Genomic DNA, 27,985 nt, shown 5'->3' on the forward strand with positions numbered 1-27,985 from the left:
TTGTAATACACATTTTACATACGTTGTGGAGAAAATACACTTCTTCATTAAGCATTTAAGTCAACCCTAATTAAGAGAGCCCATAAAATTACAAAAGTAAAGTAATCTCCACTAAATATTTTTTTTCATAATTCACATACCTATCTACAATTTCAAACACATTTTGCACATACATATATGTGTGTGTAAGTATGCATATGCAGAGAGCTCCTAACATCTAAATATGAAACTATTAGAAAACAAAAGGTTTAAGATAAAAAGTTACAAGAAAAGTCTTTATGGTTCTTTTAGTTGAATAAAGAGGTCTACTTAAGTCTGAATATAATTGGACTTCTGCAAATTTCAGAACACATTGTTATTTGCTGCATCATTGTTTCTTAAAGTCAGACGAAAAGCCTGCAAAGGATTTGTTTCATATGTTTATTTCCCATAATAAAAAAAAAAAAAAAAAGTTTTTATTCAACCCTGAGAATGTATTCTCAAGAATATTCTCAAAAAATTTTCTGTTTAGGGTTTGAAGATTAGGAATGTTAATCTCAACTCCCAAAAAACTTGTGGAATATGTGTGATGGGAAAATATAATAAATGTGGCTAATTGGTGAGTTTATGTAGGAGATTTTTCTGAATAGCAAAATAGTCAATTTTCCCCTGTTAATATCCATTGCATTTTTTGCAGAAATGTTGATCTAGAAAGGAGATAGCGTTTGATTGCCAGCCAAGAAGGAAATTTGTGTTTTTTGCATGTTGCAAGGGAAGAGGAAAGATATGCTAGAATAATTGTTAAGATCTCTAAAACTTTCCACCGTAGGATTGTACGCAGTAAATCATTTCAAAAGCTATCAGAGCCAGAAATAAAAGTCAATTTAAGGAGTAGAGATTCCTGCTCTTCTGATCATTTCAGAAATGTTTAATTTCTAGCCCTAGATCTGCGCCAATCATAGTTAAGCTTGGAACTGAACCAGTATGTAAAATCACAAATAAAAATTTCAGAAAATTAAAATATATCTATTTGAAAATCAAATTAATTCATCATATGTTATCATAACAAGATAATATATATGCTACTTATACACATGCTACTTATGGTAACATAGTAATACAAGGAATGCCAATCCATTATTCTGTGCTGATCAGATCCAGAACAAAGATATGCTAAAGACAACCAGTTGCTAATAAATAAAAGCTTAGCCCTAGCAAAATAACTTAGCTACAGAGTGAAATCCAGAGCACAAAGCCCCAAGGTGTGATGCAGTGTGGTGTGCTAGGGCCCATGTGCACGTGTTCAATCAGGCGCTGCAGGTGCTACCTGGACAGCATGAATAGGAAACCCAGGTGATGAACGGGTCCTAACTTCTCTCTATAGAAACAGGCACTTTAATAAGMCCCCCCAAAAAGGGACCACTTGGATTCAGGCCACTAAAACATTCAGATACCAAAACAGTTTTCTAAAATTACCATTTTTCAAATTGGCAGTGCTCATCTTTATTGCAGCATATTAATGGAGAAAGACTAATTAGTGATGATAATGGCTTATCTTTCCAGCAACAATACAGTGCTCAACATATTAGTCCCAATAGTCACTTGCATTCCTCTTCATAGTGATTGGCCTTAAAACCTGATCTCCTGCTATGCAAGAAAGTGCTTTACTGTCAAACTACCTCCAGCCTACTTGTGAGGGCTTCCACACAAATGTCTGTGGGATATTTGCTCTCCCTGTATTAAGTGAACCTGGTACACAAATGTAGCAAATGTGCATTTTTTCAATCCCTCCAAAATGTTTTTTGAGTCTYTTCCTTTCCACCAGATAGGTTCAAATCACAAGGGTGGGTTTCAAATTTTGTCACTCCTAGGTGCGTTGCAAAGATTCATGCTGATAAAGCCTTTATACCATTGCTGCCTGAATCGAAAGATGAAGTAAATGTGCAGCCTGAGGCAGATCTGTGAATCTACACAAATGAAAATAATACAGTTCTATTTTTTTTTAGCTTGTGAAAGGTTTAATATGTGTTAATAAATGTAAAACTCTTTTGTATGCTCAACTACAAAATTCCATAATTTATAGTATGTTTTCTAATATATACTTTATTATCGCATATGTAYAATGGGCTGGCTTTCAAGAACAGCCTTAAAAAGCACAAGCAACAGAGTAGTTCATCTGTGACTTTTATAATGCACCATAAATGTTTCAGAAGAATGGTCTGGCGAGGGACTTCTTGACTCATATTTTGTTCTGCAGGCTCTGAAAACAAAGAACATGCATATATTTAACARTAAACTATACAGCTTTTGGTTGAACTTTGGCTTAATTGAAATCAATGGCAAAATTCCCCTCTATTTACGATGGACATTGTGGTATAAAATAATTCCCTGCACCATTATTAATATGCTGTTCTTTCTTCCACTCCCTGTATTCTTTAAATCTGAGTTTTATTTATATGCTGTTATTCCTATAAATGCTAAGCTAAAGAGAAAGCCTCTGTTCCCATATATATGACTTTCCTTTTGCATTTTTGTGCATGAGTCCTCTTTGATCTGTCTCTGAATTTAATAATGACATTTGACTCAATATCCCTCCCRCTATATATAGCTCCTGCTACATCATGTTCTGTTACCTATCATCTGACAGTGTAATTCTTGAAATCTGGCCATTTAATTTGGTCCAAGAAAATGTATCATTTAAGGAAAGGCCATGTTCATTTGCCTAAGTGAATGCACATTTCTGTTCTGTTAGCAAGCGCCGGTGAATGTGCAGCTTTCCATGCTGCATGTGTGGGAATGTTTACAGAATCCTATCAGCAATAATAGTAGTTGGCAACAATATTAACTGTAATAGCAGCATTCGCAGTTCAGTTTCTAAATACGCTACAATATGCTCATTTCCTTTCTGTATTTCCCCTGCCTGCTGMAGGGCGAAGATTGTAGCCTCCCAGAATTTCAAATTCAGATTTCACCTTCCCCTGCCAGGGGACAGGAAATGAAACCTTCAGAAACCCCAGATTTCTGTATGAATGGCGGGCATTGTAGATACGCCTCGTATTTCACTTCTTCTTGCTGACACCTGCAACGTCGGCTCTTTCCATCCCTRGGACGTGCTGTACTCGTTCTGAAGATGATCACAGTGCCAACCTCTTAACTGCACCGAAACAGTTTATTTTCTGCTTTTCCAATTTCCTAGAACCAAAGATTAATATTCCTATCAAATTACCTGATCTTTAGAAGAGTCAACAGGACTATTCCTAGGATGAGAACCATGCAGGAGGAATAGGCAATAATGTAGACTGTCTCACCTAGAGGACAAAACCAGAAAGCAGGCATAAAAAATTATATCTTTAGTAATCAGAATCAGGATTGAGATCTGAATACATACAAATGCAAGATAAATTGTAACCAAATTGAGTATCATTAAAAGGAGAAAACAGGCATGTTTTCTCCTTCTTTTTAAATAGTAGTAACTATTCTTCCTTCACTAGTTGGTGCAAAATAGCTTTTGGAATCCTCTTAGTAAATGCTAACTCCAAAAGCAACTTTTATGCATGGAACTGCTTGTTAGTGCTCCTGGGGAATTGCACAAGTTTTTTACTCTGATTTGCATTTTGGAATATTTTCCTGGCTGACTTTAAGGTGTTAGTTTTATTCTGTTTATTGCTAGAGATCTGGATCTTAATTATCTTCTAGACTCTCCTTTTCTTTTTGCTATATTACCATAATTGCAGTGTGCAGCAATCCCTGATCAAACTCATGTAAAATGRGACCTGGCATTATGTTTCTGGGCCTTATGCCTGCAGAATTTCCTTTCTTTTGGGCTTCTGACCAACAAATCACTTACATGCCTTCTGTGCTAAAATATCCAACTATTGAGGAAAAACTGGGAATTGTTTCAACTTCTGTCTTCCAGAAAATGAGGGGAAATTGATTTTGCGTGAGGGAATGCATCAGTTTTGACAAAGTATTCTGAGGTAAATTTTCAGTTCAGAATGCAATAATAACCCAGAATCTGGGAATGGGGAAATTCAGTGATTTAGACTTCTTAACAACAGGACTCTAGTCCAGGTCCACCAGCATAAAGCATAAAGCATAATACTTCCTTGTGGCACTGGTTCTATTCTGTTTACACAATTAAATACATTTTATTGATACAGAAGCCCCAACTTAGGATGGCAAAATCTGGCTTAACCCATTCCTAAACTGTTCCACTTTATACTGATAGCTAAATAACCCCCCAGGGAGATGTAGCCCCATCACTGGGCCTGCAAGAAGCAGGTAAAAGAAATGAAATCAATGATAAATTCCTGTTTACAGGAGTGAAAACAAGGATAATCACCTGTTAGGTAGAACAAACACAGCATTTCAAGGAGCAAGTTACTGAAAGGGATTTAATATAATGAATCTTGGAATGAAAGGGATCAATTTTTATACAGTGAGAGGACTGCTAATATCATGCTTTTAAAATAGATTAGAAACTTCCCATTCCCAAATGATGATATTTATTTCAAATTGTAATATTTAYGAAAATAATAATGTTGGATATTTTTTGCACTTTCTGAATCTTGATTATATACTTAGTCACTTGTAGCTGTAAGGGCTACAAGATTTTGTGATTAATTTTGAAATGGAATGAGAGATTTGTATATATTTAAGACAAATGGAAGCTTTTAAATCACTTTAAATCTCCACAAATATTAGGGAAAAAATCAAGCAGTAGCAATATGCTACTGCTACATCCAGCTAATCTGCTGGATGGTCAAAAAATTGTTTCATTGTGACATTTTAAAGCAATTATTTTTAAAAAATTGGAAATATTGTTGAATTTTGATCAAAAGAAATGCTCAAATAAAATGATCAAGTGGAAGCAAAATGTTTATTTTCACTTGTCATCTGTAGTCATTCAGCTGTCAAAACAAAAATAGTGCAATGGAAAAGTAGAAATACGGATATGAAATTCTTTGTCCATCCAAAATCCTCTCCGTGAAAACTATCAGAATACACGTTTAAACTTCAGTATGGCATAAAATTTTGCATCATCCCGTTTAAATCACGGTATGCGTGATACTGATAACCTAAATATGCATACACTTATATTTATTCATACCTACACACATATATGTGTGCACACACACACACATATGTGTCTATGTGCGTACCTGTGCAGATATGTGCCAACATCTGTATCTCTCTATAGACAACTAATGAAACTATGACATAGGCTTAAATAACAGTGCTTGAAATAAATGAGAGCAGTAACTGTAATTAAGCACATTTGTAGGAGTGGTTCTGTAACCAACCTTACTGCTCATGCTGTGTCCTCAATCACAACTCGCTAGAAAGCAGACAAATCCATCATTCAGAATTAAAAACACTATTAAATTTGGAATGCTTTCATATTATCAGCAGAAATGGTAAAAAAAAAAAAAAAAAGTATTGTTCCCACATGTTTGTTTTTCTAATCTCCTAAGAAATAGCGGTTTCTGGTTTTATATTTATTAAGATTCTCTTCAACTAACTGAGATGCAGAACTCGAGTCTGGGTTCTTTGGTGTTCAGGAGAAAGGAATATAAATATTTTGAGATGTTTTCAGCTCCATCTTTCAGAGCAGCCGCAGCTCTGGTGACATAGGCTATGGAAGTCCTATAGGGGCAGTGCARCTCTGTAGGGTGCATATAGGGCAGGATAGTGTGGCATGTAGCAAACATCTTGCCCTTCCCAGGATGGTGAACACACATGGACATGACAACTGGGGATAGGTACCGCTGAGGCAGGAGTTGGTGCTCTCTRTAGCAGATATAGGGACATTTCTATGGTAAAGTTTGGGGAAGGATAACTGGCTCAGCAGGTGGAAAAAATATCGGAATTACTTTCATCTCTCAATCTACCTGTTTATGTATACATACTGTGAATATTCATTGGGCAGATTAATTCCAGCTGATGCGCAGAGGGCTCTTGGCTACCTGCAGGTTGTTTATTCTGTATTTATAAAACAATGAGACTGATGATGTTTCATACTTTACAAATTAAAGTTGCCAGAGCTGAACTAATCTCAGTTCCCACAGCAGCTGGTATAATTATAGATAAACCCTGCCAATTACTTGTTTATCTAGATTTGCAGTACAGCAACACTTCACAATAGAAAATATCTGATAGCTCTACACTTAAAGAGGAAAATAAGATTAATTTCATCAGTTTTGGGTTAAGCACAATTTTATTTTATCTCACAAAAAGCAGATAACAGTTCTGTATTCTCAGCTTCCTTATTCAGCCAAAGAATACTTTAGCTCTAAAGCTGTACACTGATGAAAGTAAATGCTTATCTTCACACATGAATCATTTTTCAAATTAAAGTGTAGGCAGTAATCTTGTAAATGATGTGAATCTTTAAAATCATGGGCATAATTTGCATAGGATAAAGTCAATAACAGGCTGAAAGTGCATAACTAGGTAAACATTTTTCAAGTTTGGAGTGTTTTTGTAGGCTTTATCATTTTCTGTTGTTTTACAGACACAGGATTCCAGCCCTAGCTAAAGCTACGACAGAAGACTCGTTACCTTCTGTAAGATCAGGACTGCCCACATCATATCTTCATACCTGGGATATAGTAATCTCCAGGTGAATAATTTTCCATGGACCCTCCTGGGTGTTCAAGTGAGTGTAAATGCAGTTATGAGCTTTGAAAAACCCTGGGCATCAAAACTATATTTAGGAGRCTAAAGCCTTTGATATATGACATACTGGAGCACGTGAAACTTCAGGCATTAGCTATTCTGCAGTTAACGTTTTGTGGCCACACTTTTCCCTTTCTCATCAAGAAATGGAATAATTGGAGTTTTCATTATAGGTTGAAAGTGTGTCTCTGTGGATCAGTCAATCCACAGGAACTGGTTGCATCATAATAGTGTATTTGTTCATCCAAACTGAATATCCCATACTCTCGACTCAAATTATTTGGCTACCACATTCACACTAAAGTGCCTTTGTTTGCATCAAAAGCCAGAAAAATATTATTTCTTCTGAATAATGTTGTATTTTTTGTAAATATATATATTAATATTTATTRCTTAGTATGAACATTTCTTTTACTTGAAAGTAATCCTTTTCAACATCATGWTTTCCAGTGCCACTGAACAGAAGATAGAGATCTTATTGTTTTTCAGTTTTATAATTTTGAAGAAGTACAGACTTTCCTTCCTAGCATGTTCATTTGCAGATGGTCATCGTTTTGATTTTGGGAAAGAGAAACTTTCTCAAAAGTAACTGTCTTCTGTCTTTCAAAGGCGAGCTGATAAAGGATCCTTCTGAAATTTTGATATAAGAACAAGATATCTGCAAATTTCATCTCCTACTTTGCAAGTTTGGCAAATATCTTCATGCCAACAAAGGCCATGGTTGACCACTGAACCGTTTGCCTCTGCAACCTGAGATTTTGCTGGTGATTTAATTTTAGTAAAGAAAAATGTTTTGTAAACATTTGTAAACGCCCTTGCTGCTAGGATAATGCACGTTTCCTAGCATGTGAACATAAGATACTAGGCTATATTTTTGGCAATAAGATTTATGAAAAAAATTGCAATATGTTTTTTATCATCAGATATTCTGAATCAGATTCTTCTCCTTGACCTGGCTTCCTATGAGACATTTATAGCTAGAAGAATTCCCCGCTAGTGCACATGACAGCTCCAATAGGAGGAGTACTTTATTGCAAGCTTAAGGTCAGCTGGTCAGCATTCTGGTTGTTTTTCTAAAGCCATCCAAAATTCTGTTGGATTTCAAGGACGGGATTTTGGAAAGTATTCAGACTTCAGTGGGAGGAGAATTAACTTGGAGCAGCCTATTTTTTGCAAACATTTATCTGGCTTTCTGAGGAAAATGCATAATACATTTCAACCACTGAAAAAATATGCAGTTAATAGTAGTCACTGAGGTGAAACTCCTCGTACCTGACATTCCCTCAGATAAGAGTAGAATTTCTCTCCATTAACTTTAATTAGTTAAAAATTAGAATAAAGTTCCAGATGGAGATTCGCCCCCCTTCCTGTAGTCAGTAAAGAGCAGGTGACATTTCAAGGACACTCTGGATGCCAGCAAAGACAGCCTAAAATGGGATCAGTCCTCCTCTGATAGACCCCGAATTTCCTTGTTAACTGCACAGAGCACTCAGATGACATCATGGTTCTTGAGTAAGTAATGTTACTGCTAAAGTTACTGATGGATGCTTAATTATTCACACGCAGATCTCAGGAATCCTAGTCATGACTGTCTATTTTTATACTTCCCACTTCGGGGATAGCTGAAGGATAGAGATAACAGAATATCCTGTATTTTCTACTGTGCACAGAGCTTGAATTGCTTTGTCCACTGTAAAAGATGCTCAGTGTGACCATTTCTGGGAACTAATTCATAGGATGCCTAGAGTGCTGTAATCCATTCCATATAAAGGAGAACAGATCTTTCTCATTACAGTGAATGTTTATGCAATATCTTTCCAGTGTTTTCATTCTGTAATGGGGTCCTTCAAAAGGAAATATAATATACTTCCAACTAAGAGAGTTTTTATATTAATTCAATATCCCTTAGCTTGTGTTGTGTATGTTGTGTGTTGTATATGCTTGAAAACAAAACTAGACGCAGCTATTCAGCTTGTGAGATATCAGGATGTACAATGAAAGGCTCCTCTGCTGCACGAGAAGGTAATGTCAGTTGAAGGTGACACAATACCCTTCTCAAGCCACTTACTGGGGCTTCCTAATTTAGTAGTTCTAACCTCGACAGCAGAAAACATCAAGGGAGCTACAAGAGAAATAGGTGTGACATCAAAGTTGATCATTGATACTGCACATGAAGAGGGCTGCTCTCTAATGACTATATGGACAGACAGGCTCTGTCACGCCTAATAGCTTAATTTTCCCCAATTATAATATAGTGATTTTGAGCCATCTATTTCAAAACCACTTATCAGCAAAACTGGGTCAAACTCATTATATTTATTCCGCAGTTATATAAGCTAAGACAAACAGGTAGAAAGACTTGCCCACATTATGTTGAATGGGGCAGCCATGGATAGAGTTAGTTCACTTTCCYGAACTCATCCAAGGGCTCCAACCTTTAGTCTGCCCTGTCATACACATGAGAAATTTTAAGAGTTCTTCTGTTAAAAACATGAAGTGACTGGTTGTAACTCACTGTTAATTGGAGAAGAATGCAGCTGTGCTCTRGAAAGCTTTTCTCCTGGTATTTCTGTATTTACCCAGTGGAAGTCTCCTTTCTTAATCGGGATTTGACCTGGATATTGTAAAGAAAATACTTATTCAAAATTTGATTTTAAAATGATGACTTAGGCAAATATTCTTCCCTCTTGTTTTGATAGAAGTCACAGAATTTTACAAATGCAGCTTTTTAGAAGTGTTGTTTATTGATATTCAATGAACTAAATCAATGAGAGAATACAGGTTCTTCCGTTTTTATCTCAGTTGCTTCTCCACTCGAGTTTGTTTTATGAAAAAAAAAAAAGATTGTGTTTTAAAGAAAAAATAATGTTCTCATATGAACTGATTACATTCTCTTTTCACACAAAAAAAACCAAAAACAAGCTTAGATATAGGCACACCAAAAAAAAAAAAAACAGAAGTCATAAGGAATGAATTCTAGTTTGAAGCAATTTCAAAAGCTAATTCTCTTTTATAAATCCTTACTTATCAGCATAATTTCATGAATGTATCTAAAAATATGTATCTCATAGTATAATGGTCCAGTGAAAGGTCAACCTGAGTAGAAGAGTGTACAGAGTGGGAGGCAAGAATATTCGGAAACATGCACAATCATTCACACAAACAGGAGCAACATGATAACTTTTTATTCCCTAAAGGAATGAAAAAAATAAGATGTCTGTAGCCTGGAATAGCATTTAAATAGCTCCGGACTAAATCTCTTTGTAGCACATTATTTCTATAACATTCAAAAGTAGAACCCCAAATTATTATAATTTGGAAACRTAACATAACATTTTAGTTTATCTCATCTGTATTTTTACTTATTCCTCTAAAGCCACAGATCCTACCCTGGCACTAGTTTACATGATGCTCCTTTCTCATTTGGCAGACAGATACTTGCAGTTCTTGCGTGTTACTGAGCAAAGAGCAAATATGTGCAGCAAGGCAGTGCCGTGTAATGGTGAAAATGCTATTTACAGGAAGCGCCAGTCCTGGATTTACCGACTCAGAGAAACTTCGATGTTAAAAAGTTGTCAGTCTCACAATGACCAACTTAATCACATCTCTGGTAGTTTAGTTGCATCCTGGCTGGGCATTTAGGGGAAAAAAAAAAACAAAAACCCAGAAGCAAAACTCACAAATCACCACATAAATGTTCAGTGAGGTAGATGTCAACCCTATATTCAGCCAAGGTCTCAGATCCCCAGAGTATTTTTCTTTAATAGGCAGGAACTTCATAGTGCCACAAGAGCAAGCAAGTATTTTTTTCTTTGTTCCCAATTGGATTAGGAAAGTTTCCATCATGAACAGCATTTTACCCTGAAACTGCTTCAGGGAATGGCAGCAGCTGATGAACAGTTATTTGATTATTATAATATGAGGGTCATCTTTTTGCTTTATAGGTAAATAACAACTAGTCTCATTACATGATCACTCATTTGGATCATAAAATACAGCCATAAAACAAACAAACAAATAAATAATGCTCATTAGCAACACCACAGCTGGTACTGTCTCAAATTTAAAATTGTTTGGTATCCCTTTTTTAGGGAAGTTTATATTTAATTTATAAACTCATGCCAGAGTCTGAAATTTAGTACTGACTGTGTAAGCTTGAGGGCAGTGTTTCAACAACTTAATTTTCATTTCTGGTTAGCCTTCGAATTCTAAGAGTGGCAAACAAAAGTTAAGCAGTTCTAACTGACAACACCCTGGCTGCTAAAACTAAAAAAAAATCTGCTTAATTCAGTGAAATGCATATAGAAAACTATGATGTATTTTTAAATGTCAGACCTTAGRCTGGAATTTTGAAATAGTCATTACTGACATTACTTTTCCCTGAAATCATTATGAAAGGTTACTTTTCCCAAGCTAGGCTGAGAGTATAGAAGTTGAATAATATAAGGTATGAAAGACACTATATTAACAAATAATGTCCTCCAAAATGACTTATCCAGCAAAAGTTCTGACCTTAATGGATCTGAGTGTGAAACTGTGTGGATCTGGGGATTTGAGGAGATGGGGGAGCTTGGTCTTAGTCTGGTTCCAGAGATGGGTGGTAGCTTGAGTGTTGCAGATGCAGCAGACGAACCTTCCAGCTTGATTTCACCCAAAAAGGATTTCACCCAAAAAGGATTTCACCCAAAAAGGATTGCCTGCCCAAGAACCACCCAGCAGTTTGGAGCTCAGTGCAGGAAATGGGGAGAAATTAAGGACTTGCTTCAAAAGCAAATTCCTGAACCACACTAAAACATGAATAAATGCACCCATTTTGCCATTTGCTGCATTTAATAGTTCCCTAAGTAGTATTTGGCAATGGCTTTTGTATTTAACAAAAACAAATAGATGGTTTAGCAGTTAAAAGGCTTGAATGGTTCTGAGAAAGCACAGTTGCTCTGGGTTAATCTCAGGGTCTTTCCTGAGGATCAAAGTCTAAAACCTAAATTGTGAGAATAGTGTCTCAGAAATGCATTTAGATGTTGGCAGATGGTAGCTACATAGACATGAATTCAACAAGAATGAAACTAAAAACTATTAATAATATTCTGAACACAAGAAGTTTAAACTATTTGCTATTAAATGGTGGACCTGCAACATACTGTACCACCATACGTAAAGCAAATAACAAGTACATAAATTACTATCAAAAAAGGGCAAATTATGCATTGTTATGAATTTTCTCATTTTAATTACAGGCAAGATCTGTATTCAGAGGTTAAAGCCAGAAAAAAACATTTGTTTCAGTTTAGTATTCTACCTTATTTCAGTAAAGAAGCTATTTGGTCACAGAAGACCATTAATTCTCTTATTTTCTATTAGGTTTCACAACAGAACTGAACTGTTCTTGCAATGCCAGGTATTTTTTATCATTTATTAAATAATTTTCTAAACATACCTTAGCTAAACTACAGAGTAAGGTATACTAATATTTAGACTCTAATAAGAAAAGAAAAAATAACATAATTTACCATGTTATTTGTAAGAATACTGCACCAAAGCATGACATTTAACCAATGACAGAAATGCTTTGGACCTTTTCTAATCTACATAGTATTACAGGCCCTGGAAACTGTTCTTTTGTGGTCATTCCAACAAATCCATGCAATGAGTCATGTAGGCAGTTTATGGGCTTACTGCTAACATGAAGTATTTCCCAATACCCGAGAGAAAAAACTGCACAAACAATTCACGTTTCAACTTGAATTAAAAGCTCCAGGTGTAATGAATGGGGTTGCTGCTAAGAGAATTGGGTGTGAACAAGCATTTTAATAAGCCTATAAACCAATCCTTCCTTCAAGGGTTATGCATTACTCACGTAGCTGGCTGAGGCAGGATTTGCTGTGGAGCAGGCGTTGGAAGAGCTCGCACAAGGGCTGCTCCGAGGCAGGTGAGTGGTGGCAGGAGCACCCCACGCGCAGCACCGTGCCCCACGTGCCCACGTAGGCTGCTTGGCAAGCAGGGCTTGCAGAACACGGGATGTCGTCCTTGAGCAAAGTTTCAAGACAAGCTTCATCATCATAGCATTTTTTTGTCACGTGTCTCCAGCACTTGGACCGAAAAGTTTTGTATTTTTTCCTGGTAGAAGAAATAGGCCATGACATTTCAAAAACATTGTGATTTCTCAAAAAAAAAAAAAAAACACAATAATTGGAAAAAGATAATTTCTCCAAAAATAGCACTTAAACTTTAATAAGCACAGTATTTCATGGCAGCTGATCTAAATTCTGCTCCAATTTACCCTGATTGATTGCTATGAAATTTCAAGATTACAATTTGAGGAAAACATGAGTTTTATTCAAAATGCTTTTGAGAAAAAGCAACTTCACTCCAAGTCAGTACCTATGGAGATTTCCCATGGTACAGTAAAAATCAGTGTGGATACTAGCAATCTCAGATACTCAGAAAAGGAATGTGGGTAAAGAAATAAAACTGATTACTGCAATAAAAATGAAACAGGGGCTTTCAACACCTGTTGGGTAAGTTGTTTCATAGCATGATAGGAAGAATGAATATTTATTTGGCATAATCTACATCCAGTGCTAAAAAAAATAAATGTCTACTAAGAAGATGCAAAATGTCAAAAAATCTGGGTAAATTAGACCAAAACTCAGCTACACACATTAGACTTAGAAATTAGTTGATAATGGAGATGAATTACAGGAAGGATTAATTTCTTTTCCAGCTCARTAATCTCAGATGGCTTCAGTTTATTTTCTCTTGAGGTAGGACGATGTTAGCCTTTGATACACTATGTATGACAATAGAAAATATCTATTAAAGGTTAACTAAAAAAAAATCTGATTAGAAACTAATTTATTACTTATAATAAAATTTCAATGAGAATAGAAATGTTGTTGTATATTGCTCAATAATATATTAATATATTTTGCCTCTAATCATAAAGATTTTTCTATTAATTTAGTGCTGCTATTGTCTAGCTGTTAAAAAGCGAGTCACTCTGAAAAATATGAATTGTTATGATGCAAGTTAGGACCTTATTTATAAGTGTTTTAATTATTTAGGCAAAGGGGTTCAAAGCAGATGCCACCTCTGTGTTAATGGAAACATCTTGGTTCACCCCCTAATTTTTCAATATAGCTAGCCATAATTTACAYAGTAATTTTTCTGATTATGTTCACTTACTGTCAATGTCAGGAAACATTAATGCTACCAAAACATGTTATGAGGTAAAATTCATGTCTGATCCACATGGGATACAGTGACCACACTGAAAAATAAGTGAGGTAATTGACCATCCACAAATGGTGATAATTAAGTAACACTATGTATGYTTTCTAAAACCAAATAAAATCTGAAACCTATGTTATTCTTCATGTTGATGGCCTACGCGTGTGTCAGAGTAGCAAGAGTGTTCTTCACATGCCAGTCAGTCTGAGTAGAAAAGAGTAAATAGAAAATTTAACAAACAGTCCAACCAGGATCCAGAAATAGATGAATCCAGCCACAGGATCATACTCTTGAGTGGAACAGGTAATTATTTTAACCCAACAAACTTTGCCCAGTCTGCTGTATAATTTGTGCAAACTGCTAGAGGGCAAAGGTGCAGACTGGCAGGTGTTATCTGAAGAAAGTGGTAATGAAAATGCCGAAGCACATAGTTTGTCCAGCAAAAATGTGTTAAGAGTCATCAAACACAGGCAGAACAAAAGCTCATATTAAATCGCAGACCTTAGCTCAAAGAGAATCTTCATTTTACTTAGAAAATTACCACAGTTGATACAGACGGTTACGACAGACATGCAGGTGAAATGGCCATTTTGCTGTCACTTTTCAGATGAGAACATAATGTCTGATGTCTGTGCCAAGTGACAGATAACCTAGCTCTCTGATTGTTAAAACTGGGCATGCTAAACTGATAAAATCTAAGTACGTTTGGTTGGAAAAGAAGTTCATGTAAACATTCAGTGTTTCTTTCAGTGCTTTCTGGAAGCTCCTGGGCCACAAGGACAACCCAACTTCTCTGAGTTTTCATTTGGGGTTGGCCATCCAACTGTTGCTTTAACTGACATTGAGGGGATATGTGTGCAAAAAAAAGGTGYGTGGGTGAAAAAGTGAACATGTTGTGGGATTATCTTCTTGCTGTTAATAACATCTGGATTCTATCAATAACAACAGCATAATGAATAAGAGGGAATATCAGTTGTGATCTGCCTCCTCTAGACTTCATCACCTACCAGAGAAAGAGGAATTTACAACACAGTTTTTTAGGATTTTAGAACATACTTTGGAAATCTGAATAGTCTGGAGCATGGATACAAGGTGATTATCAGGTCTTGTCCAAAAAATAAATGGCAGCATTAAACACTATGATTTGCTTAAGACTGGGCTCCAGAATTCTCAATTAACTGGAATATCAGGACTAAAATGTAAAAAATAGCAGGCCTTCCACTGCTTTCATCCATAAAACATGTTTTTGCAGATCAGATACAAATAATAATACAGCATAGATGCAGTACATAAGAATGTTTTGCTACAGATGAGATATATGACATACACACATATATAATTATTCAGTCAAACCCTTCTTCTCATGCACATGACATGGCAGAATGTAGGAAAAATAAACTTTTTTCTACCTACCTGCACCAGTCATTCTCCTCACACATGTGAATTACATTTAGACATGAGGGAGTAGGAACTGCAGTCACTGCACAGGGCTTGCCATGAAGAAGTTCTTTAGCTCTGTGGCAAGATTCATCAGGCTGGATACAATCACAAAAGGCCATAGTATGGGCAATCTCAAAAGGCATGTTTTGATAGAAGAACCTTATGGCTGCTTGACATTCTTTCATGTTGCATTTTTTATTTACTGAGCAACCTTTTAGATACAGGGACAACTGTTTGTTGCATACTTCATCTTCAACACACTCTTTGTTCACATCCAAACAGGTTCTGTTTGCTGTGTGTCCTAAAAAGAATAATGATTTTTAAAATGTAATCGTAAGAGAGCGTATCTCAAATACTGACGGAGAGTTGTTTTGCCTTCAGTATTCCAGTTAAAGACAAGTCTGACTCCACAAACTCTGATTCACCTTTACCAACATTTCATTTTTAAAGGCCATTGCACATTCTTCAAAATTCTCCAGCCCTGGGGCCTCATAAATGACCCTCCTGCAAATTTCTGGCCTTGACATGTAACGGGAGAGCAGGAAGTGAAAAGTGGCAGAAGAAATATCCTTTCTTGTAAAGGTTTCTAGAATGCCGGTGAATACTTTAAACTGCTGAAATGTCTAAATTTAATTTTAAATTATGATTCATGATAGCTAATGAAGAAGATTATATAAATGTCATTGCTGCATTCTTAAAGCTAGCTCTGGTGCCTCTATGCAAAAAATCTTCCAGAAAGACCCAGATAATTTGGACCTTAAAAAGTGTAAATGTTTGCCTTTTTAAATCTATCAGGATCATGATCAACCTATCAGCTCTGATATTCTTAAATACGCAGAAAATTAACTGATAATATTTTGGAATCTATTGGCTCCCTGCTCTTTATTAATCTTAATTAAAACTAGTCACTTTAATCTAGTCAGAAATAGATTGCTCATTATCTTAAAACAGAGCTAACCACTTATTAGGATTCATAAATAAATTCTGAATTACCTTGCTTGGAGAGGGTAGATAAATTCCATTGTAATTTTGCTTCCATACCAGCATTACCTAGAACAAAATGATAGSGATATTGGCATAAGCAGCAATGATAAATAATGTCTTATCTTACTTCAGAACTTTTAAGTACTGTCTGTGATGCTGGAACTGAGTCAGTTGTAAAAATAAAAAGAATAAAACAAGTTAACAATAATCAGCTTGTTCACAAACTATAAAAATATTGTTTCATATACTCATAGATTTTGGGACGAGTGCGTACAACCTCCTAGTGGTTCTCAAAAACATTCTTTGCATAATTTTCCTTTTCCACAAACATGTGGAATTCTGTCAGTACAAAGGACATCAGAACCCTGGAATCACACTAACCTGTGTCAATGTCCTGACTTTCCTCCTCATCATCATTGTCCTTACTGTCTTCTTCTTCACTATATGCTGAAGCTCGATTCTCTTGAGAATACTGTAAACAGGGGTTGTTAAATATTCCCTTCCATATTTTAACACATCTCTTTTGAAGCGGCTCTGAGCACCTGCATTTTCCCAGCACTGTTTTCCTCAGCTCTTCCCATGCTGACAGGCACTGCTGCGTGGCCATCCGGAGCCGGCATCTCCCAGCCGCTGCCTGGCACGCGCGCTGGAAGTGCTTATAGGCTGTAAAGCAGGAAGGGTCCTCTCGGCAGCTTTGCTTTGCAGCACTGCACTCACTCTCCAACACGCTGAAGGGTCTTTGGTCTTTGGAATTTTGATGTTGCCGGAAATTCAGGTCAGTATCGGATCTTAAGGAAGTATCCAAATATTCTGTACAGTTAGGCATAAAGAGAGATAAGTGACTAAATGTCCTGGTCACCTTGGAACAAATTTAGGAAAAGAATAATTGTCTTAATGCAAGAAAATTAGTTAAATAGCTGTGACTATGCCATGATTTAATTCAGTGCTATGCCCATACATAATCATTTCAGATTCTTGCACAGTAATGCATCTTTCTCGTGCTTTCTGTGCCCTAGTGTCTGCATCATGCAGTCTAGTTTAGCAGTTCAGCTCCTAACCATAAAACGAGACACCCTCACTGAAATGACTGCGTAAAGAGATTCATCTCACAAAATTGTAGCCACCTACAAATTGGACATATAATGTCCTATCTTCTAGATTCACTCTATAATCTGCAAGGAGAAAAGGCAATTGCAGGGGATGGTTCATTACATAAAATACGTGTTCAATATGGATAGGGAGAATGACTTCTGAAAGTATCTGCCAGCCCTAAAAGCTATGAAATGTTCTTCATTTATAGGCAAACCCAGTAATGGTGCGATTTATTCAATATTTTTGCTATACTGGCAAGAAATTCAATCATGTTTAATCAACAAAAATACAAAATTACTTCCATTACTAGAAGCAAAAGCAATTCATTTGACGACATTGACATCAGGCTTAAGATACCCACTCTTCTCGTCTGGGGCAAAGAGTTTCAGAATGGGATGCTCTTGATTTCCTCTGCAATAAAGCCATATGCTTTACTGCTTGATGACATACGCTGCCTGATGCCTGTATGGAAGGATGTCTCAGAGAGGAGAAGCAGCCTCTGTGCTCACTTTCCAGATATACATTCATTGTCTGATGTTACCTCTCGTGTGTTGGATTCTTTAGTGCAAGAAGACACTGGATCAGAAACTAAAAGCCTTTCTGTGTAGTTCTTATTTGTAGAAATAAGCTTTCTCAGGAGAAAAAGTTCTCATGTTATTGTGTATTAAGTAATAACACAAAAAGAGTTCTGGGCCCACTGACTATAATGGAATTTAAAAAAGGATGTATTTTATGCAGTAAGAACATCTATATAAAGACAGTAATAGTATTTTCCACATCCATTAACCTCTAGTAGATATGCTAGATATGCTCCTATAACACAGTGCAACACAGTTACAACAGAGATGAACAGCCCCACTTACAGTCCCATTAACAAGGTGGCTGAATGTGCGTGTTTCTGTACACAGCCTATACTCAGACATGCCTAAGTTCTCTTGAGCAAGACACATATTTTCACTCCTGCATTCCAAGAGCAAGAGCTTTGTAAACCATTTAAATTTCTCACATAGATTCTCTTTTTCTGTTATTTTATTTCAAAATAAATATGAAATTTTGTTTGTGTATTGGAATGTGAATGTCATAGAATAGACAAAAAGAAAAAAAAAGGATTTCTGGGAAATTATCAGGTTTGGGAAATATGTAGACCAACCAGACTAGTTAAAATGAGAGTTCAGAAGTTCTCTTTTTCTTTTGTTCTGCATAATTAAAATGTCATCTTTAATTATTTACCTTTATTAATGCCACATTCTTTCTCAAACAGTGTTGTGATGCTGCATAAACCATCTGTGGTGCAGACGCAGTTTTTTAATACCGGATATTTGTCAGCCAGCCTCTGGATGATTGTGTTACAGCCAACGGCACCTTCAGCCTTGCATTTATTACCTAGAACTCACAATTAAAAATATAATAATATTTATGGATGCTTAGGGGATAAAGTTACATAAAACAATTCAATTTCATCACAAAAATAATATGCTTTTCCAGGAGAAGATGGTCACACTGAAAATGTGTCATAATTCACAATTTTAAAATAATATTCAGTCTGATGTAACAAAGATGYGGGTGCAATATTCAAGCTGATCCCTTACCAGAATGGCTGTCCCATTTCGGATACCTAAAATACTTAAAACCTTAAAATAATTACTTTTGTCAGGAATTCAACAGGATTAGTGTGCTTTTGGCTTATAAGTGAGTTCATTTAAGGGTCTATATCCACRAGGGTCTGTAGTGAGGTAAGCCAGCATAACCTGTTGTGTTGAATCTCACTAAATAGAAATATTTTTTCTAGGTAGGTGAGGTACAGAGATCAAGCTGAAAAAATGCATCCGAACTTGTGGGCATATCCTGGATCAAGGCATCGAAATACTCATCTTGTCCCAGCCTGGAAATTAGATGCCTGGCTGTGAGGCTGGAAATCTCAATGCTGAATGAGGTACCTCATGCTATGAAAATAACAGGGCTGTTAATCTGGAACATCAACAGACAAAATGSAGAGCCTCAGTTTGCCACTCCAGCTTCAAGCAAGGTGCTTGCCTGTGCACTCAGTGGCAGAGACACTCATGCAGACTTTTACAAACAGTAAAAAAAAAAAAGAAAKAATATGTAATTTGTGGTGCAAACAGATAAATTGATCAATCGTGTTCAATTGATCAATCAAACTTTAAGGACTAAATAGTTTTAGAAGTATTTTGTTTAAGTAGTTTATTATCATTTAAGAAGTTGTTATTTTCTACCTCACCAAAACAGGTCTGCAGCTCCCCAGACCAGTACATTTCTTTCTTTGATTCATGAATATTAACTATGTTAAAATACTTAGCCACAGGACTGTACGGGTCAGAAGATCCATGTTGTTGACAAGGCAGCATGAGGAGCTGTTTTAATCATTAAATGTATAGATTCTTATTTCTGCCTCATTGAAATGATGCTTGGCTTCCTACCTCACTGCTTTTCAGGTGACCAGTTTGAAGCAGCAGGGATCATGTGCTCTAGTAAAACKCAAATTTATAAGCCCTGTGTCATCACTGCCATCATGAAAGTTATAAGCTGTGTGTCATCATGATGCTTTTATGTGACCTGCCACTGACAGGCTGTTATTATCAATTACACAATAGTGACATGAATAGCAGTAGAAGGCAGTCTGGGCAAAGGTCTGCAAGAGGAAGCAGTGCATTTTGCTTATGCCTGAAGGAATGAAGATTTACTATACGCATGGGCATGTCTCCAGTCCACCACCCCAAAATCCATTTTCAATCAGTATCCAGTTGTTGTTGGTAGCTAGGGAGCATTGGGATGTATTAGAAAGGGGAATCACTACAAGGGGTGCCCCAGCCCAGCAAGATTTACAGCTCCTAGCCACTGCTCCCACTTCACATCTTCTAGCAGTAACAGGAGGAGGTCACGATGCCTGGGCTTTCTTGTCTCTCTCCAATCCCACCTCTGAACTGCCATATGCATCTCTAGAAAAGATTAACAATCCTGACCTTAGCCCTCATATTTCTTTTCCCTCCAGTAGCCAGGGAGATCAGGAAGTCTAATAGGAGGTACTGAAGATCACAGACATAGGAGACTCCCTCATGGTAAAAATAGATTTGAAAGGCTCTCATGACAAAGGAACTATGAGAACTGAAGAGTTCATGGAAATAGGTGGCTGGATATTCTTCCTTACATTTTATCAAAAGAGTTAGGGATAATGAATTAATTTCAGGAGAGAACTTTGGAGGGAGGACGTCCAGGGGTGGAAAGAAGAAATAACCCAGAAAGGGATAGCATAAAATGTTATCTCATAGTTCCAGGACATGTGATCTCATGGGTTTCAGGACATATGAAGGGTAGAAGAGTGTAGAAGTGACAGAAAAAGAAACAGATCCTAGTATCTTTTACTGCCCAGCCCCACTTCACTCACCCACCTTTATGGCACTAATATTTTGCATTCATTAGTCAGTTATGCTGTCAGTGTTCAGGATGCCCTTCTAAACTGTGAACATGCTGCACCGAAATATAGCATGTGACAGCCGAGGGTTGAGACGCAATGGTTGTGGGGCTATGAACATTCAAAGGGCATGGACAGAATCAGGAAGCACAGCAGATTTATAGAGTTCCCCTGCCTGGCCTCTTAAAAGCAATGTGGAAATAACCTATTATCTGTATTGGTCTGTTTGTACTCTGTGTTGATTCAGCTGTAATGAACAGCAGAAAATATTTTATTGCTGGTTTTCAATTATTGTTGCTTTATCGTAGATTAGTTCTAGGTAATATATTTTAGCTCATGCATATGCTACCAAGGCATTTATGAAAAATACTCTGTGACTTAATGCTTGGCAGCCATTATTCATAATTTTATTTATTTGTATGTACATAATTTGTACATATATAACCACAAACAGAAGCAGAACAGAGTAGATGCTGACACTTCCAGAGTGATAATCTTTTTTTTTCCTTGTGTAGTCTGCTCTTTAATCATCTCCAAGGGAATTGCATCTGAAGACTGCAGTTGAAAGTACTGGATTTTCTCCTTCAGCCAGCCCTGGTGAGACCACTGTGGGAATGCCAGGCCACTTCTGAGCTCTCCAGTACTAGAAAGACGTGGACACACTGGAGTGAGTCCCGCAAAGTGACACAAAGTTGATGAAAGGACTGGAGCATCTGAAACAGGAGGGGAGACTGAGGGATTTGGGAAGGTCCTATCCAAGTGAATAAATACCTGGTTGGGGAGAGTAAAGAAAGTGGAGCCAGACTTTCCTCAGTGTTGTGCAGTGACAGGACAAAGGGCAATGAGCACAAACTGAAATTTTAAAAATGTTTTAAACATGAGAAAATACTTTTTTATCCTGAGGATGATTGAACTCTGGAGCAAATTTTCCCCAGAGATATATTGGAGTCTCCATCCTCAAAAATATTCAAAACCCAAATGAACATAGTCTTGGATGAGCTGCTCTAGTCAACACTTCTATGAGCAGGGAGGTAGGACCAAAAATCTCCAGAAGCCCCTTTCAAGCTCATTGTATTATTCTGTGACTATATGAAAAGTAAACTTTACTTCCAAATATAATTCACAGTATGATTCCTTAATAATTGATAGCAACCTGTATTTTTTTCAGAATGATGATTTTGAAAATGATGGTTTGAAAAAATAAAGGAAAAGTGCTATTTGGGTTAGACCAGGTCTCAGCATTTTTTTCTCATGAAACATAAATAAATAAATAGATAGATAAATAAATAAATAAATAAATAAATAAATAAATAAATAGCAAAAGCAACCCTCAAATCAAGCTTAAAATCCTTCATTATGTAATGCTGGAGATTTGACTGCTGAATTCATTTTCAGAATGAAATATTTTGATTCTGTCAAGATTAAATATTTTAGCCTTTTCCAATCCTGACCCAGAAGATATTTCACTATATTATGGCACAGAAAGGAATGCAGAGGAAGGCCTTGGAAGACCAAAAATTGAAATTCAGAAAAAGTTGCTGGATGTGCTGCTAAACAGTTTGCCTGAGAAAAGAAACACGGTGCTCCAATTAGTGTCCCCAGACCTGCTTTGAAGAACAAAAGACAGAGGTCATCATAATCTATAAACTCCATACTGAGATTGCAACCTGAGGGAATGAGCTATGGAATTTGCACCTTAGAGTAAAAGAAAAACTGTAATCCATACTTAGCTTTTTTCAAAGAACATAGTAAAAGGAATATTTGCCCTTTTTTGTCACCAACCTATAAGCTCATGTTACACCCTGAGGGTGTCTCAGCCCATACATGAAGCTTTCCATCTTGTRCATGTAGAGTACTCTTCATTGGTGGTATAAAATTATTCTTATTAATAATATTTTTATGTTTCTGTTCCGGTGGGTTTTCTGAGAAATATCATCTCTCTGACTGGAGTTCATAGCCTCTGGATCCATGGACCACACTAACTATATTTATAATACATTTTTCCAGACATAAGAGAATATCTAACTGTCCTGCAATGCTGGATGATCCTTGCCAAATGCTGCTATCCTAAGGAAATATGCAGACACAAAAAGTTGCCAAACAGTTGAAACAAATAATTCATTTTCAGAAGGTTTCTCTGACCCAGTAATTAAGCACACAGGAGAATGTGTGAAGGAAGTGGAGTATTGTAACCAGACAAATGAAAGRGGTCAATGCAACAAATCCAAAAGGGAATCCACAGCCCTCGTCATGCTTGGTGACTTCTCTTCGTCACAGCCCGTTAGGCCAAACAGCCCTGATGTTAATCAGGGCTTTTTGCAGAATGTGAGAGAAGCAGGATTAACTTTTTCCTCTGATGCAGAAAAGAGGGCTGTGTCATTCAGATTTCATATTTAGGTGAATGTCTTGACCTTAGAAGCACTTCATATTGCAGTACTTATCTTTCAGTACCAACTGTAGCTTTTGAAACTGGTCTAATTAAATATTTTGTATAAAATTTTTGTATAAGACTCAGTAGCACATGAACTGAAAACTAGTTCCTTTCAGGACTGTCAAAATCATTAGAATATAGTGTTTTTTCCACTTACTCTCAATGTTTTTAAGTATTTTCAGACATTCTATGCAAAATATGTATGTATCCAGAAGAGCAGACACTGAGAATGAATACACGGAGAAATTTTTGCTGTATTTTAAATGCTGTCTTGTGACCTGGGAGACTTGCACTCAAACCACTGCAACTAATCTAGAAGACAGAGACTTTCAGCCATTTCACATTACAGGTTGGTGTTACTGTAGATAGGCAGGGAGTCAGGTAGTGTCTTCTCCTGCCTGGATTTTCCTTCCAGATCAAATGTGGGGCTTGATCCAGAGGTAAAGCCAGATAGCTCATTTTATGAACTCTGCTGYATCTGGGAACAGATTATGGCATCAGGACATGGATACTTTTGTCCAGGCAGTGTCAATATAAAAAGAAGGGAGGTTTCCAGGGACACTTAGATAGATCTCCATGAAATGTAGATACCTCACTGATTCTCAGTGGTTTCAAATTTATATTTTGGAATTAAGTTGCTAGAAGTGGCAGTAGCGTGTCCAAATCCCTTTGGCTACATTTACGAATAAGGTCGAGGCTAGGCCAGTGGTAAGTGGATGTTTTTGTACTGTTGCATTTCTGCATGGTACCTAGTTTGGGCTGAGCAAACTAGCACTCTCCAGGTATTGCTGCAAGAAGGTAGCGTGGACCTGCTACCATTCCCAGGARAGAGTTTTGTTCAGTTAGCTTGGAGCTAGGAAAGTTTCATTGTAAGTGCAAGAGATGGTGACTAATACCCAAGAAATTTTAAGCAGTGAGTTCAAGAAGACCATAGACTGTTGGGGAAAAAGAACATTTCCATCTGACTACATTAGGGATTAGAATGAGCTTCAGGCCAAACCAGTAATACCTAGACTTCTTTACTAACATAACCATGAAAAGATGGAGACTGATTTTCTGCTTTCATTATTGTAAGAATCTATTTAACCACTGAAGGAGAATTAATAATATTAATAATTTGCAATTTATCGTACCAACATTCCCTGGATATGGATCACTTTGACATGTAGGTACTACTCACTGAGCAAATACAATATGCCTCTCCACAACTTCCTTTGAGGCATGTTTTATTTGTTTCTTATTACAATGCTGTTTTTAAAAATTATTATACGTAACTACTACATTGCCTCAGGAATGATACAAAATCAGCTGCTCTTCTGCTCTTCTATTTTTGGTGGTGGTGGTGGAGGCTTTTTCTTTTTTTTTTTTTTTTTTTTGAACAAAGACAGGATTTCCTAGTTCATAACAAAAATAAATGCTAGCTTTGGATAACAGCAGGATCTCCAAGCAGCACAATTTCCACTGAATTCAGATTTTTACTTCAGTTACATTCCAGGAAGGCAGTTTATTGCACTCAAGACTGGACATTGAGACTCCTACATGGACTACAGTCAAGAATTTCAGGAGATGGTCGGCTGCCTGCTGCTGTCATTTGCACTTTGAAATCCCCCTGACTTCCTTCAGTCACCCTAGCAATATACACCATGCAAACGTTCATCAACTCAAGATAATTCCATGTGTACTGTAAATAGTTACCTGAAATATTGCAGACATCCTCCACAATGTTCCAGACACTCTCACATCCATTTGCAACATTTATACACTGTTCCCCCAAATGCTCACAGGCAGCAGATACACTTGTGAAGTATATGAGCAACACTGTAAAAACAGARTATGACTATTTAATAAAGCAGATATTGTACTTACCTTTGGAAATTATATTTGAATTATAACATTATAATTTACTACAACTCATCATTTCAAAAAAGCTAAAACTTAAAACTTTCCTCTCATCCACTAATCTACTGTTTAACTTCTAAATATTCAAAGTTACAGTGTTGTAAAATCATGTCAGTTGATGAACATCCATCAAAGCTATAGATGACATCACTCCATAGATATATAAAAATTGTTGCTATGATGAGATCCATAATTAATTATGAAAAAGAAGACTAAGTAAAAAATTCAGAGGAAAGTTTAAATCGGTACCACTTCTGCCTTATCAGTACAAAAATAGATTGCTTTGCTAAGTAAAGAGAAATCAGTTTGTATTTAGCTCTTTCATGAACATTCCCATGATAACACATCTTCTAATTCGAAAATCAGATATCTTAATTTTCTGTAAAATTAAATTTCAGACATTGTTTTCAGGCCTCATCAGATTAGCTGTCAAACACCTGCTGGGAGTAATTTTTTTGGATATTAAAGGACATTCTGCATCTCCTAGATCTGTGTTCATTGTGTGATCTTTAGGCAAGTCTATGTGGAATCTAAAGAACTTTCAGCATTRTTTAAATCCTTAAGCATCATTTGCAAGGGGCATGAAGTATTCTCTRGGGATTCTCTGGGTCCATGTCCTGTCCAGAGAAATGAACTGTAGATATTTGATACAGCTCTTAATAAACTTTAACAGCTGCARCTCTTTAGAGATAATGTCATCCCTTCTGGAAATGGTGCTTTCCTGTGACCGTGCCACTGTAGGGAACACTCTCTGGAGACATATTGATAAAGATGCAGTGCCATTTAGTAATTTATACCTGATGGGTGCAGGAACTTCTAGTGTGCCTCAGAGATCTGTGGGAGTCACACAGACTTGCCATAAGATGATGAAGCTGGGGCTATTCCTTTCCCAAATCTGCATATTCCTCCCAGCCAGGAGATCCAAGAAGAGCTGGTTGTGAGGTCAGTCACCTCCAACTGAGCTGCTCACTTAACCTTCAGGCAGTCAGCTTGGAGAGTGATCRGTAAGAGCAGCTCCTGTGGCTAGCTACTGAGGGACATCTGGGTGGTCTCTCTATTCTATTCCTACAGCTTCACATCCCCGTGACCAAATGCCACTCGTAGGACTATCTCTACATGCTCTAAYTGTGAAGTTATTTGCTCCTTATCTAGATAATACTTTCTGGTCAGAAAGCATTCTCCATATGCCTTACAGGTGAGAGAGACACTGCAAGGCTATAAAGTTACGAACTTTAGAACCTARGTGCAAAATGTAAAGAAAGGATTTCTTTCTGGATGACGATTTACATATTTTGCAGCTACTAAAACAGTGGGGAAGATCTACGTCTCTGACTGGGGTCCATAGCAGAAAGACACTGTGTAACTTCCTCCCACTAAGACATTTTTTCCAGAATCAGGGACTGAAAATGAATAGTTCAAAGTAARGACTGATTGAGCAGCTCATCAGCAGCTCCTGCTCCTTGATAAAACTTATCCACAAAAAAAGAAGAGATGTCTTTGCAAAGCAGAATGTTAAGTAATAAATATGATTGAATCTTCTTCAGGTGAAGAAAAGGACACATCTAATGGCAATGGCCTAGAGTGGCAAGCTTACATACAGGAGACTGGCCTTTCTAACTTTAGAATCCACGTTTTTGTAGCATTACTTATGCAATTATTTAAGCTGATAACCATTACTTCAGTAATGGTAACTCTAGTTATGTTCTTTAGTGTTTTGAGTGCTGAAGCACTACACCTCACTTTAGAAAGTTTATGGGATCTACAAGTTACTTTRCAAACAGAAACTAATTTACAGGAGATTTCATCTAATTTGAAAAAAAAAAAAACCCATAAATTTAGATTTCTACAGGCATTTATATGTTTTTACAGGTGTCTTCTGACCTACCGGAGAGCTGCCCAAATGGATAGATTTCCCAATCTGAATAACTTAGTGTCTAAAATTAAATGTAGAAGAAAAAGAACATACTAACATTTTTCACGTGGGAAACTGAGGCACAGGGGAATTGTAGTGTCTCTCTCAAGACCATAGGATTATTACCTGGCAGATAGTAATAAGTAATAGGAAACTCAAATTTCCSAGGATGTGGTTCCTTATCTAGCCCCAAGAGCAGCAAGGAAATTAGTTTCAAGGGAAAAAGTAAACTACAGCTATATATTTAGGGGCATAGATGTGGTAAAGTTTAATTCTACTGGAATACAAACCACCTTCAGAATGGTTTTAATGGCAGAAAAGGAATTTAGTTTAGTAGTTAAGGAGAGAAGCAGTACGTATAGAAAAAGCAAGAAAGGAAAATGGAAGTCTAAAAAAATAATTAAAAAGCTGTTTATACCTGGGAATGTGTTTTTCATTGTAATGTCTTCTATCAACTCCCGTGCCTGCTTTGTTGTTTTTCCCTCTTTTTTTTTTTTTTTTCTTCTTTTTTTTTCCCCCCATTTCCAAGTGGAAATACCAACAACCTTTCCCGAAGCCCCGGCAGCATTCAGCGCTCCCCTCCGCGGACACACGCTGCCGTTTGTGTCCCAACGCCCGAGAGCTTTTCCCCGTCTCCCAACTTTGTGCGGGTGCCGGCGCTGCCGCCCCAGCCCCGCTGCGCAGCTCCCCGCCCGGGGATGCGGAGCGCGGGGCCCGTGCGCGGGATGCGGAGCGCGGGGCCCGTGCGCGGGATGCGGAGCGCGCGGCGGGCAGGGACGCGGCCGCGCAGCGCGGTGCGGGCCCGCGGGGCGGGCGGAGCGGCACTTACCGAGGCCCAGGAGCGCGGCCATGGCCCGCGGCGGCTCCGCGGGACGAGAGCGGGCGGCTCCGCGCCGCCCCTTCAGCACCG

General features: G+C 37.3%; 1 protein-coding gene across 1 annotated transcript; it reads right to left on the reverse strand.

Moving 5' to 3' along the window:
• Positions 1-1,102: 1,102 nt before the first annotated feature.
• On the reverse strand, positions 1,103-27,926 carry GFRAL (GDNF family receptor alpha like). The gene is made up of 10 exons (XM_026034296.1): positions 27,905-27,926; positions 24,960-25,082; positions 18,634-18,792; positions 16,693-17,121; positions 16,321-16,377; positions 15,301-15,628; positions 12,515-12,774; positions 9,173-9,271; positions 3,206-3,287; positions 1,103-2,239 (listed from the first exon to the last, which is right to left on the reverse strand). The coding sequence occupies exons 1-10, from the start codon at positions 27,924-27,926 to the stop codon at positions 2,152-2,154; spliced, it is 1,647 nt and encodes a 548-aa protein (XP_025890081.1). The 3' UTR covers positions 1,103-2,151.
• Between the last annotated feature and the right edge of the window lie 59 nt (positions 27,927-27,985).

This window comes from Nothoprocta perdicaria, unplaced genomic scaffold (assembly GCF_003342845.1).
Source record: "Nothoprocta perdicaria isolate Ctin4 unplaced genomic scaffold, notPer1 scaffold_141, whole genome shotgun sequence".
Taxonomy (NCBI): domain Eukaryota; kingdom Metazoa; phylum Chordata; class Aves; order Tinamiformes; family Tinamidae; genus Nothoprocta; species Nothoprocta perdicaria.